General features: G+C 46.2%; 1 protein-coding gene across 2 annotated transcripts in view; it reads right to left on the reverse strand.

The window, feature by feature from the left end:
• The window catches only part of LOC142585772 (suppressor of lurcher protein 1-like), a 460,587-nt gene that overhangs the window by 75,457 nt on the left and 371,918 nt on the right, over positions 1 to 13,212 (reverse strand). For both annotated transcript variants that reach the window (XM_075696765.1, XM_075696766.1), the window contains one exon: positions 4,268 to 4,457. In XM_075696765.1, coding sequence (XP_075552880.1) covers positions 4,268 to 4,457 — 190 coding nt within the window. The remainder of the gene's footprint in view (positions 1 to 4,267; positions 4,458 to 13,212) is intronic.

Genomic DNA, 13,212 nt, shown 5'->3' on the forward strand with positions numbered 1-13,212 from the left:
ATAGTTTCGAATATCACTTATTTTCGCCTTGTTGATCAGTTTTGACAGTTCCGCGAATGATATCTTATATCTTGAGTTCTTTATCACTTTCATTCTTTATCGTTTCTTTACTAGGTCTTTTGTTACTTGGGTGAGCTTGCCTACTGGTTGCCTTGGTGCCTTGCCTCCCAATTCAATTGCTGCCTCTGAAGCCAACCTAGTTACGCTTTAATTCATTAGCTCTATGTCATCATCATGTCTGTGTTCTAAGGCTGCATATTTGTTTGATGATGATGATGTACGTCAGCGAAGAGCCAACAGAGAAATGGGTCGTATTTTGTGACTCTAAGGCAGCCCTTCACAGCATCAAGTCTGCATTACGTCCCAGAACTTACGAGCAGTTGACATCTGTCATCAGGGAAGTGCACCACCATGCTCTGTAAAGAAGGCACACCATCGTATTTCAATGGATTCCTGCTCCCTGTGGCATCGTCGGCAACAACCTAGCTGACAAGGCTGCTCGGTCTGCCCACGAAGATACCTAGACGCGTTCAATACCTTTGGCGAGGTAGGACGCTGCCAGGGAACTTCATCTATATGCGCACAAAAAGTCGCAAGATCTCTGGAGTTCAAGTGCCTTCAATTGCGGATTATATAACCTGGACCCCACGCTACGGCTACAACTTCCATCTAGCCTTTCCCGCGGCGAAGCAACCTTCCTGTACCGCTTGTGGCTGGGAGCAGCATTCACGAATTCATACTCCCACCGTTTGGGAATGGCCGAGAGCCCGATGTGCGATTCCTGTGGGTGCGAGGAGACCATCGAGTACCTATTGTGTACCTGCCCCCGCTGCGATGTACAGACGCCTCTCTCTGCGGGAAACTTTACACCGACTGGACTTAAGACCGTTCACTGAGTCAAAGATAGTCGGACCGTGGGCACACCCATCACTGGCACGAAAAGAGAATCGTGCATTAGTGCAATACTTGAAGTGCACCGGCTTAAGAGACCATTCATAGTGTCCCTGTGCATAGTGTCCCACCCACACGCACTCAGTGCTCATTTTCTCCCCTTTTCCTCTATCTGTTCCCCTTTCCCCCACCCTCAGTGTAGGGTAGCAAACCGGAGGCTCTTCTGGTTGACCTCCCTGCCTTTCCTGTCCTTGCTCTCTCTCTCTCTCTCTCTCTCTTTGTTTGCAAGTACCAGCCTGAATTTGTTTGCTTTTACGCTTACTGCCGTTAGGTTGACCTGTTTCTTCTTGACCAATTTTGCTATTTCTCTCTTCAAATTGAGGTGAATCCTAGCCCTCACTAACCTATGACCCCTGCTCTTTACCCTACCTATCACTTCTACATCCTGCACAATGCTGGGATCAGCAGAAAGTATGAAGTCAATTTGATTTCTTGTTTCACCATTAGAACTTTTCCAGGTCCACTTTCTGTTGCTACGCTTCCTGAAAAAGGTGTTAGTTATTCGAAGCTTATTCGTTTCTGCGACGAATAGATACATTAGCGCTATTTAGGCACTCTTAGCACGGCATATTTGTCCTTTTACTGTTAAGGGTGAACAACAAATCTAGGCACTTTGTGACTATTACGTGCATTGCCTAAGATACGAAAAACTTTATTTATCGTACTACTTTTTCGTGTGCTATTATTTGCCAACAGCCCCTTAATTTCAAACCATAAAACCAACCCTTACTCTTTCGTAAAGTGGGCTCTGCCGTTACTGTGCAATTGATGCGGCGGTGCACGCTTTACAGGGGGCACAATACTGAATAGCATGATGCATGTATAAGCCACCAGGGCCGCATTTTGTGTCCATTCACATCATTATCCTTTGTTACTCTTTTATCATCTGCCATGATAACCTGCGTATTTCGGCGATAACGATGGTTTGGAGGTGCCGAACGCTATCGTGAAAGGTGAAATAAGTTGAGAGTTGAAATAGAAAGGAAATAAGATCGTTACCATAGACTGACCCCAGGTTGTAATTTCTTTAAAAAAAAAAAAAAAAAAACATGTGAGGCAAGTTTTGAAATTTTGAACATATACCACAACGAAATATGAAGAAACAATAGGGACAATGGAAGCAAGAAATTAATTTTCATTAGCCATATAGTATACGGGATACGCAATTGATAACGAAATATCGTGTGACGATATGTGAAATCGCAAGTGAAAACGAGTGAAAACAAAGCAAGTGATGACATCCGCAAGATATACAAGAAAAGTGAACGAAAAGCACGTGTAGCTACGTGTAGCTTCGGGTAATCTAGCACTCATTTTCACGTTATGAAATTTGGTGATATAATTGAATTAGTGCTGACACATTTATTACGCCGAAACCCTTCTCGGCAGGCGCCTTTTTGTTCTTTCGCCATCTCTACGGGCCATAATTTACATGAACATATCTTAAGTGAAGGAAGATTGAAACAAGAGACGAAATAAATCGAGAATTTTGTCCATAGGCGAAGGAGACACGTCCAACACTAGTACAAGTCGAAGGCGGGACGCCATAATCAGCGATATGCAGCTAGGCTGCAGCCAAACTGCTTCGTCAATGTCGTTTGAAACAATCTCGTGAAAGCTCGACTTTAACCTCTTCCCTCGGAAAGCACGGCGTCGAGGAGATCGGTCACGACAGCGAAACATGCATCGGAGCGGTGGCTAGAAAAAGGCTCACACAAAAACGAGTTGCGCGGACCAAGAAAAAAAAAAAAAGAAGAAAGCGTAAAACAATACGGGAACTCTTCCGAATAGAACCATAGTGTGCGCCCAACGCTTGCGCTCGGAACGAATATACCGGAAGATCCTTTAAAGCCTGCAGGCTTTCAGCTCGATTATATGCGACGCGCACGACGCAGTGGGCCTATGGGGTCGCTCAGTGATATAATATATCTACGCGTTTCATTTTGTTGTGTTTTCTTTGCTGCGTCCACTTTGAGCTCTCGAGGGAGTGCCCTTTGAGAGTAACCGGGCTCAATTTGTTATCGGGAGAGCAAGCGATAAAAGATAGTTGGCCACGGACCACGTAAAACGACGTGAACAAGAGATAAAAAAATAACGAGCCAAGTTTGTTAATACGAGTGCGTCAGAGGATGAATAATTGCGCTCCGGAAGAAACAGAAACAAGCAGAACCAAAGTCTGGCACTTCGCTGCCACCCTTCCTTTAGAGCAGAGACGATGAAAAAGCGCCCTGACTGTTCTTGCACCCCCCTTCTCCTTTTCATTCCCTTCGCCTCTTTCCTTTGAAATTTTTCTCTGTTGCACCAGCGTGGCAAAAGAGTGTAGTGATTTAAATGAAAGAGGAATGGACGTCCGTGACAAATAGTCTCTGCATGTACGTACGAGCGCAGAAAGAGCGTGTCTTGTTGTGGCTGACTGACGTAGACGTCCGCTGTCCGCGGACAGGTCTCACGAGTGTACGCTGATTTTGTGCATTAAACTAATATGAAAGCAAAAAAAAAAAACGACGCATGCCGAACGATATATAAAGGATAACTCTTGCTTTTGCGAGCATTTGTCATGTACAGGCAGCGCAAAAGCGAAAGCTTCGGTCGTTCAGAGTGAAACTGCGATTAATGTTTTTTCTCGTGTCATGAGAGATTTCGAGTGATAACAGGGATCACTGAATGCTTTTGAAATTCGGTACACGGCACTGGTATTTACGCTATATGATGGCAAAAACCAGCGCACTAAGCCATAATAGACGGAAGGGCGCGAGAAAAGAAAGAAATAACGACGGCATAGATGCATACAGAATGTACAACACAATAGGGAATACAGCAATACAGCAATACAGCGCGCTTGTGGTGTGCCTGTACATTCAGTGTGTCTTGATGTCGTCGTTCCTTTTATCGCGCCATTGCACATATTGTAGCTATGTATCAACTTGCTCACGCTTCAGAACAATTGCATTATGTTAAGGTTCTTCTCCCCTTGTTCCTTCTGGGTTTAAGTTCTAAACGAGTGAATGACGTCAGCGTGAAGCATGTGGACTTTTTCACGTAATCCTTAATGTAAAACCGGGAAAACTCGTGTTCACTGCTGGTGAAAACGCGATGAAATAATCATATTTCATATTGAAATCAATGGACATGTAATAGCCCCTTGCCCTGCATAGACGCTTATTGAATCGCTGCTTTTAAAGCGGCTACGAAACAACAAAACAAAGTTAGCGTTTCTTCAAATCCACGAAGCAGTAGTGCACTAGTGCGCACCACTGCAGGTTGCGTACCAAGCCGGGTAGCAAGCGGTCAAAAAGGGGGGAAAAAGCAGGCTCACTCCTTGATGCCCTCGTGAGGCATGTAGAGGTCAAAGTCGGTGAACTTGATCTGGACGCGCTCTTTGCCTTCCCCTTGGAAGTGGTAGTTGCAGCGCGTGTTTGGCGGGTACGGGTTCGGGTAGTTGGGGCTCGTGATGGTGCCGTTCTTGGAGCTGTTACTCATGATCACCTGGTCACAGCTGCCGTTGCCTGCGCAGTCAGAGAATGAGGGACACAAAAGTTAGTACTGGACTGGCTTTTTTTTATTCCTCTCTGCTTAATGCATCATTGACTCGCTAGTACTGCAATGACAAAATGAAACGCGACAGGAACAAATCAAACACAAAGAGAAAAAAAGTACAAGAACTCTATTGAAGGACATATATCGGGCGAAGTGGACTCTTCCTTTAAAGGAAAGCGCTGTATTGGAAATGTCGAAATTCAAGTCAAAACGCTATAGTACGAATTCTGCTTTAGGCATTCTTCTGATTTTCCCTACTGAAATAAAATTTTGGTTTTCGTTCGTGTGTGGTACTGCGTCGCGCCTGTATTTCAGAGTGTAGGAACGACCACTTCTTAGCCAATTAAGATTGGGTCATTGAATATTGGCGTAGTTTATGTCGCTCACAAAATTTCTCTTCACTAATGTCGACATTGTAGCCTACCTTTTTTGCGTACATGAATTTATATTATGAAATGCTCGTGTATACGCGATCTTTGTGATATGGCGATATCTATGTAATCAGCGAAGTGAAGATTGCTCATTGTTCCTCTTCTAGACAGCTTTACCACAGATTAGAACTATGTGACAAGCAAATACAACCTGATATTGTTCTCCCAGCTATGGTAAATATAAGGGAAGAAAAAAATATGAAGATGCTACCCGCTAAGGTAAATGAAAGAAAGTAAGGAAATCGAGACGAGCACTTTGCGAAGTATCCTTACGCAGTGTACATTTTCTCATCAGCGAATGGGAAACGCGACTAGGCCGACTCGAGTTTCAATGGAGGTGACGTCAGAGACGTCGTACGCAGGAGCCGAATTCATCTGTCTAGACAAGATGCAATCAAAGAGCAAGCGATGTCACATCTCTCCCTGCCCGAAGCAAACATGTCACCCGGCGACAGCGATACCGTCATGCGGGACGTGGTAACTCAAGCGCGGGTATTGTCCAATGATTACTGTGGTCCATGCCCACAAAAACGCAAGCACGCACGAAGCGTAATCTCCATTTTGACATCGAGAAGGCGTTTGTCCCACGCCAGGAGCCATTGGCATTGTGCTGCTTGAGCAATCTTATTACTACAAGACCAAAGGTATACAATTCGAAAACTTCTTTTAGAGTGATTAGCTAATGCTTTTTAAGGACGCTGAATTTGTACAAATAGTGCCTGATTAATCACAACGCAGGAAGTTCGCAAGCATAAATGTTTGTGCGCTAGAAGAGTCAGTGTTGCACGAGGACGCGCTAATGACTGCCAAACAAGCACATCTACCTCCTTTTGGCCCTGAAAGAGTATCACTTTTCTCAGCAATACAAAAAGAGAAAAGAAAAGAAAAGGAAAAGGCAAGCAGATTCTATTTTGTCCTCTCCGTTCTGTCGTTATCGATGTACGTATACGACGAGCTCCTTCCACCAGCCAGTCGTACTTTGCTCAGGTTCCGACTTGGTGTCAGGACGTGCCTCCAGTATTGTCTCGGCCACGTTTTCCCATTTCCATGAGAATCAATAACCGCTCCCTGTTTACGTCTGCAGCTCCCGCCTCTCCCTTCCGGTCATTTCCTGCGATTCTCTGGCCTCCCTATCGAACCACGACTGCAAAACTATGCTTTGCGAAGAGAGAGAAGAGAGGGAGAGAGCTGCGTTGCACTATGTCAACTGTAAAAGATTCGTATCAATATGACTCGCATTTCAATGCGAATCAAAGTTGAGCATTTAAGAACAACGAGTGGTGTACGACCATAAGCGAGCATTTCCGTCCCGAACGGAACAAAATATTGTACTGCACGAGAACAAACTCTCCGACGCTGGCTTATAATGCTTGTCTAGCCGATCCGCCCTGCCGCCCAAGACGAAAGCCTCGACACTTGTGCGGGTCCGAGTAAACGACGGGCTAGCCCTATGCAATGTTGACGGAGATGCGCGCAGTGATGCGGAAGCTGCGGTTGACAGTGTCTGGCCAGGAGCCGCCATCACACCGCTGCTAGTAATCAAGAGAGCTTCGGGAGTGTCTCAACGCGCTCGGTGTCATATCATTTACCATAGTGATTGGCCTGAACTAAGTCAACGCCTGCTAATCAGGAAGATTGCTTGGCTGCGACATTTGTGAAGACGTGGCTTTCCTTAATGCAAAGCCAGGTCTGTAGCTTCCCCGACGCTGCACGTCACTACTGAGGGAGACAACGTGAACGTCGGCGAAGCAGGCCACCCAAGACAAAGCAACCGAGCCGCGTGGCTCGAACCCCTTTGCCGAGTGTTTACCCAGTCGTTTGGGGGCGCCACGACCGCGCACGCTAACCTTCTGAGAACACAAAACGAGGCGCCCTGCAGGACTACGCTGCAGACACTATTGTCTCTCGACGACGTTTGCTATAGTTACACACACACACACACACCGATGTAGATAGAACCCGAAGCGTGGTTTGTTGGTTCCGTCGATGGAAGAAATGCAATTAGTGTCTGACGTGCCTGCTTTTGGTTCGTTTCGAAGTTTTTTTCGCATATTTTCCTACCATCCCAGTACTTTAGTGAAAAGCAAACAATATAAAAGAAAGCAAAGGATAAAATGTCTATTTTTTTACGTTTTTAGTAATATAATGCCAACCGAGTCTTTGTCGGTCATCATTAAAAAACAACAGAGACAATAAGACTATCGATTTTTCGTCTCATAGGAGCACTTGATGCGCAAAGTCGCCTTGGACAATGCCTGCTTTCGAAGTCTAACTGCTTGCGATTTACGATTGGGAGAAAAAAAAAAAACGTTGATTACTCGTGCGGATATGTCCTAACTCGAGTACAGAGCTCAATGAGGGTTCAACTCCGCGCCAGAGCACCGATCGATTCTCGCGCGCGACCCGCGCTCCGTGAATACAGGCCGAGAAACTGCCATTCTGTAGGTGAGGACGAAGCGGCGACAAGAGTATTTCTCAACCGTTTCGCGAACAGCAGGAAGCGTCGCGCGGCAATCGAAGTTTCGGGGCGCGCGATTAATTTATCACTCGGACGTCTTCCGGTCCCACTGGGCCACTGCTGCGAAAACGGCGCCAGCGGGACGGCTCCACTCCTGAAAGAGTGATGGCGTCGACGACAATGACGGGACGACTCGCGGGCACACGCACGATGAGCCGTGACGAGCACGCATCGGGAACGCAATAAATAATGCCCACGCTCCGAGTCCAATGGCGCTTCGTCCGCGTATTGCATCACAGAATGAGTGCAGCGCTACGAAGGTCACAGCTCGCGTTAGCCAATCACGGAAAGCGAATGTACAGCGCGGACCAGTGTGCAGCGGGGTCAAATATAAGAGGCGAGACACCTAATTGGTCTTCAAGCCCAACCTGACGCCAGCCTTTCTTATTTTTTTTTTGTTCACCTTCACAGATGGGAATAATGCCTAAAGTGACGTTGTAGAGGCATACATTTGTTGACAAAAATATTTCTCAAGTCTTGGTAAACAGTGCGCGAATATCAATTAGGCGCTACATCTAAGAGCGAGCCATACCATTACGCAGACAAAATGTATGCTTTTTTTGTGTGTTTGCATTTTAATAGTTATTTCGCCGTGTTGCACTGCGCAGCCCCCTGTTTGCACAAGCGGTTGCGTTAGTAGAGAGATCGAGGTAGTAAGCGTACGCGTGAATATAGAGTGCGAACCATGAGCTAGACAGATTAATTGACTATCTAGGTGCGTTTTTCACATGAACAATATCGGGATGACTTAAAAAGAAAACGGCTTAGTGTCACAAAGCTAAGCGACGCGGCACCACTAAGTATTAGGCAATCATTATATTGTCTGCTTGCAAAACGGGTAATCAGACGACGCGGCAAAATGTACATAATGAGAATAAAATGGAGGCATCAAGCGTTTCGGACACGAGTGAAGGATAATATACATTTAGTTCGAGCACTTGACGGTGTTTGGCACTACTTCCTACTGCGACGCGCTGTGACTCAGGGCACCGTGCGGTCTATCCTACGCTGCACGCATGTAAAGTGACGCGGAGTATCGGAGCACTCTAGGCGAAGTCAACAATGACCACTCCTCTGTGCTCCCTCCTCCCTCTCTCTGCGCATGTCTCTCCCACTTGCACATTTGCGTGTTACTTCTTTCGCAAGGAGGAGAAGCGGCTGGAGACGCAAGGGCACTTCCACCAGAATATGATTAGGAACAAGAAGGTCGGCGGCAGGTGATGTTCGTCGACGCCAGCGCACGTTTAGACCTGCGTCCGTTAGAAGGAAAGGCGAGACAAAGGTGGTCCGTGGCCGTAGGCGACCCCTGGGGGACCCGACCGCCTCCCGAGAAGCCCACGCGCAAGCGATGCACTTCAGAAGACACACGCGAGGCAATAACGGAACGGCAGCACCTACGCCTATATCGCGGATCCGTTCTGTACGAAACGCAAGAGTAAGTGATAGACTGTAGACGTCTGCCTGCGGCGGTGTTACGTAACAGGGCGGCAACGCGCTTTTGTGTCGCTCGGCTGCATAATGAGGTCCCCGCCACGGCGCGTTTGCTCGGTGCAATAAGTGGCTGTTCAAGTATGCAGTGGAATCTCTCTGTGACAAAAGAGCATTTCGAGACATGCAGATGCATGGACGTATCGTGCACCCTCTCCCTCTTCAGACCTGCTGCACGGGCGCGCTTTTTTGTTGGCGCAAACGAATTTCGCAAACAGACTACTTAACGAGTACTCGGTCGGGTCAGCTTAAATGCGCTTACGACAAACTGCGTTTGGTTGCATCATTGCCCCACTACGCACCGACTGGAACGAGCGACAGTGTTTGGCGAGGGTTTTGCTTGCAGAGCAATAATGCTAATGAGACGAAATGAAACGAACGCCTTTGCAAATTGTGCTCACGCGTTGCGGAACAGAATCTCGGACAGCTTTCCGGCACGAACGCCATCAGCACAAGAACGAAAACTCACACAGTCTTCAACATTAGCAAACAAATGCAGGACGTCAAATAATAAAAAAAGGAATAAAGAAAGATCAACCTGCTTCTTTAAGTACACCAAAATCGAAAAATTCTTGTATATGGTGTGTTGGGTAATGGACGTACATGTAACACTCGAAAACATACCAAAAGATAAAGGAAAACGTTCTTGTTTAAGAAAATAGACTGTGGGACAAACGAAGAAGAAAATACAGAGACATAGAGATAGAGAAATACCACGTATTCTTAATTCGTCGCAGTTACTTCACGCTTACTCACCTATTCAGCCTCCCTAGACGAGAGCTAAGTCCTAGAGAAATCGCATAGCATAAAGAAAGAGCTCCTTACAGCATTCCAGGAATAGTGCTTAGCGCACATTGTCATAGGGCCTTCGATACAGCTGGGCTGTTTAAACCGCTGTAGGAATCAATATTCCCGCGAGTCGTTTACGATCGTCCCTCTGACGGGACAAAGGCTTATCCAAAGACAGTATGTACTCGATAAATAATCCGTACGACGTCTTCGCAGGAATCTTACACGGGTGCTCGTGCCTGTGGCCGGGGCTGCTTAATGACGCTGAAATGACTAATCGAGCTGCATTACGGTACACGTTGGGTTACAAGCACGCACCAGTATCGCTACATTATTTCATATCTGCAGCTCAGATCGCCATCGGTAACGACGACATGCTCACGCAGCTCTGTGTATGCGGGTACTCCCTGAGAGGCCGCAACCCGCATGCCTTCCCTTCGACAGAGCCGTTTTCCATACTCGCATTAATGATTTGTTTACAGGGCGTGTTAGCTAGCTAACAAGGAGAGGATGCCGAAAATCAAAGCGGGCATAAATTCAGCAATGTACTGTTTTCATCAATGACGATCATAAGCACACGTGGGCACGCCGGCACGAAATGGCAGGCGGTATAAGTGCGCAGTGGAACTTTAAGTTCAAAGCTTCAATACGAGGCACAGACACTACGAGCTAGCTTTGAAGAATTTCGGGACAGTATGAAAAACTGCAACTTTTGTCACGAGCTTCCGTCGCGTTCACGGCAACCAGTTCTTACATTCTCTCGTTTCTCCTCATCTCTTCTACCTTTCACCCTTCTCCCACTGCGGAGTAGCCAACCGGACGGTTACTTTTGGCCAACATAAGTGCCTTTACACTCATATTCTCTCACTATTTTGAACCACTAACAAAAATAAAAACAAAAATAAAAAACCTTTTACGTGGTGCGCGCACTAGACTTCTTTCACGGCATTAAAAAAGAAAAAAGAAAAACGGGGAGGGATAGCAATGAAAAGGGAGGGCACAGCGTCCTACGAAGCTGCCTCAAGAGAGCAAAGATTCTTGCTTCTATAAAATCAGTGTTCTTGTGACGATAGAACAGTTTGGGAATGCCTACTTACAGGAGACGGAGTACGACGATTGTGTCGTAAATAAAGAAGTACCTCTACATGTTCTGGTCATTGCGATTATTAAATATTCGTTAAGAGAAATGGATACAAGCTCAAGTGCCATATTTTTGTTTTTCAATCAACATACATAAATATTGCAGATTAAGACGGGCGAGGGTGAAAGACAAGTCAAATAAATAAAAAAAAAACAATAACTTCACATTTAAGGTGAAAAGATGAAACGTTTCTAAGAACTCGCGAAGCCCTGATAAACAGACTGTGACGTTGCGTCATGTGTACACGACTAGTATTTAGTTCTTTCACATTTTTAACTAAATGAATTTAACCAAAAGACTAGTTAGTAGCTATTTGGTTTTGATGCGTTAAACTATTGGTAAGTAAAGAAAATAACAAAAGGGCAAATAATTTTACAGTTCAATCACACTACAAACGGCAGAACTGATCCAATACTCGGAAGGTACCACTTAATGCACCGACGTGATCACATTGTGCGAGGGTAAATAAATAATTAGGCATAGCAATTTTCGCCAGACAGTTCTGCCAACTCCTCCGTAGCCAAGCGGGGTGGAGTTAAAGCTTAGGGTTCAAAGAGCCACCCGGTGGAGTTCTCCCGAGCGCTCTCGCCTTCGCAGAAAGAGTGCACCATCTAGAAAGGATTCATTTGTGTACAGTGAACCACCGTACTTACTCCTGATCTTCCATTAGTTCAACACAAAACCAGAAGACGACCACACGTACGTGACGCATGGTCGTCTTTTTATTTCAGGTGTTCTTCTGGCGGTCTCTCCATTAAGTGCTGTTGGAAAATGAAGGACTGCTTCTGGAAAAAGCTACTGCATCGCACTTGAGGTCCAAAAAACAATAAGCGTTGCACTCTCCAATATCGAAACAGCGCCAAGTTTGGAAGAAACGCACTGAATCAGTGATTCCTGGTTATAAAAGCACTGGGATAGTTTCATAAGTGTTGAACCGATTGGAAGCTGAACAGGAGAGACAAAAGTCGAAGCGGCTGGAAGAGATGAGAGCAAACGTCTCCTCAGTCCCGCGTCTCCTTGCCTTTGCCAACATCATACTACACACGTTCGAAATATCGAAGTTGACAGCGATAAAAAACGACGCGGATGCGAAGGTGCCTAGAGAAGAAAAGAAAGACAGGGAGAAGGTATACAGGAAAGAAAGCGTTGACTCGGCTGGCTGGTTTCACAGTTGAAGCTTCCGTCTCGCCGTCTTCCGCCGTTCTTTATTTTTCTTCTAAAGTTAGTATCAAGATGAAGCTCTTCTTTTAACGGAAAAATCGGAAACAATGCGACAAGTGTGCCTTTCGCGTTCTCCTGCGTCGCTTCAGCTCTTTCCGTCCCCGATGTTTACAACTTTCGCTCTTCAGCACCTTCCTTCGATTCCTCCTAGGAGGGCGGTGTTTTCAAAACGCACACATGACTTTCTTTTTTTCCCCTGGAGACTGAAGTCGTACTAATGTTTACTCTTTTATTTCGGGGATGTGCCCTGTGTGACCGGCGAAACGAAGGCTTTTATTCTGGGCGTCAGACTTGATTTTACCGATGCCGAGACAGCTGCTGGCGGCGGCAGCACCGCAAGGAGGAAAATTTCTTTCGAGACGTGTCCATCGACGTTTCGGTGTTTAGTTGCTCCCTTGACACGCGAAGGATTCCTTTTTAAGACACACCTATCGCGCGTGACTCTTCCATCCAGCACCGATATTGGCTCGGAAGCCGGCTGTCTCCGCATCGCTAAAAGCGTGCACGGCTTTTAAAAGCACGAATGGTGAAGCTGGGCTTTCTGTGATGGAGCGGCGAGATAAATTTTCAGCGAAAGCCGAGCTCTTCAAGAACGAAAAAAAAAAGAAACTTGTAGCACGCTACCCGCGTTCTGTTCTCTATGGAGGCGGGCATTATAGGCGAGTTTCTGGATTTGGTCTTTCCGCCAGGATCACTGTATCGCCGAAGTGTAAGTACCCCTAGCGATGTATCTGCGGCTGTGGCCTTCTTTTTCTGACCAAGTGGTCGTGGGTGCGATACCTGGCTCCAGCTGCTGTATTTTGATGCGAGTGGAATGCAGAACAGTTGTGTACTTAGGCTTGGGTGAACGTTATAAATCTTCATGTAGTGAAAACCCAGTCACAGTTCTCCGCTAGGCTGACACTTAGAACCAGGATATTGCTACGAGGCGTCGAAGCAAATCAATCAATCAATCAATCAATCAATCAATCAATCAATCAATCAATGCGTCGAATAATCGAGCTTTATGCGTGGAACTAAGCACGCGTAGAAAGCACTGGGCGAAGTTCGTCAGAACACGGAAAGTTTTTGACAGATAGAGAAATACAACTCAGGAAGTCGTTTTCATTGCTCATTCGGACATAAAACTGAAACAC

Source organism: Dermacentor variabilis, chromosome 6 (genome assembly GCF_050947875.1).
Source record: "Dermacentor variabilis isolate Ectoservices chromosome 6, ASM5094787v1, whole genome shotgun sequence".
NCBI lineage: Eukaryota > Metazoa > Arthropoda > Arachnida > Ixodida > Ixodidae > Dermacentor > Dermacentor variabilis.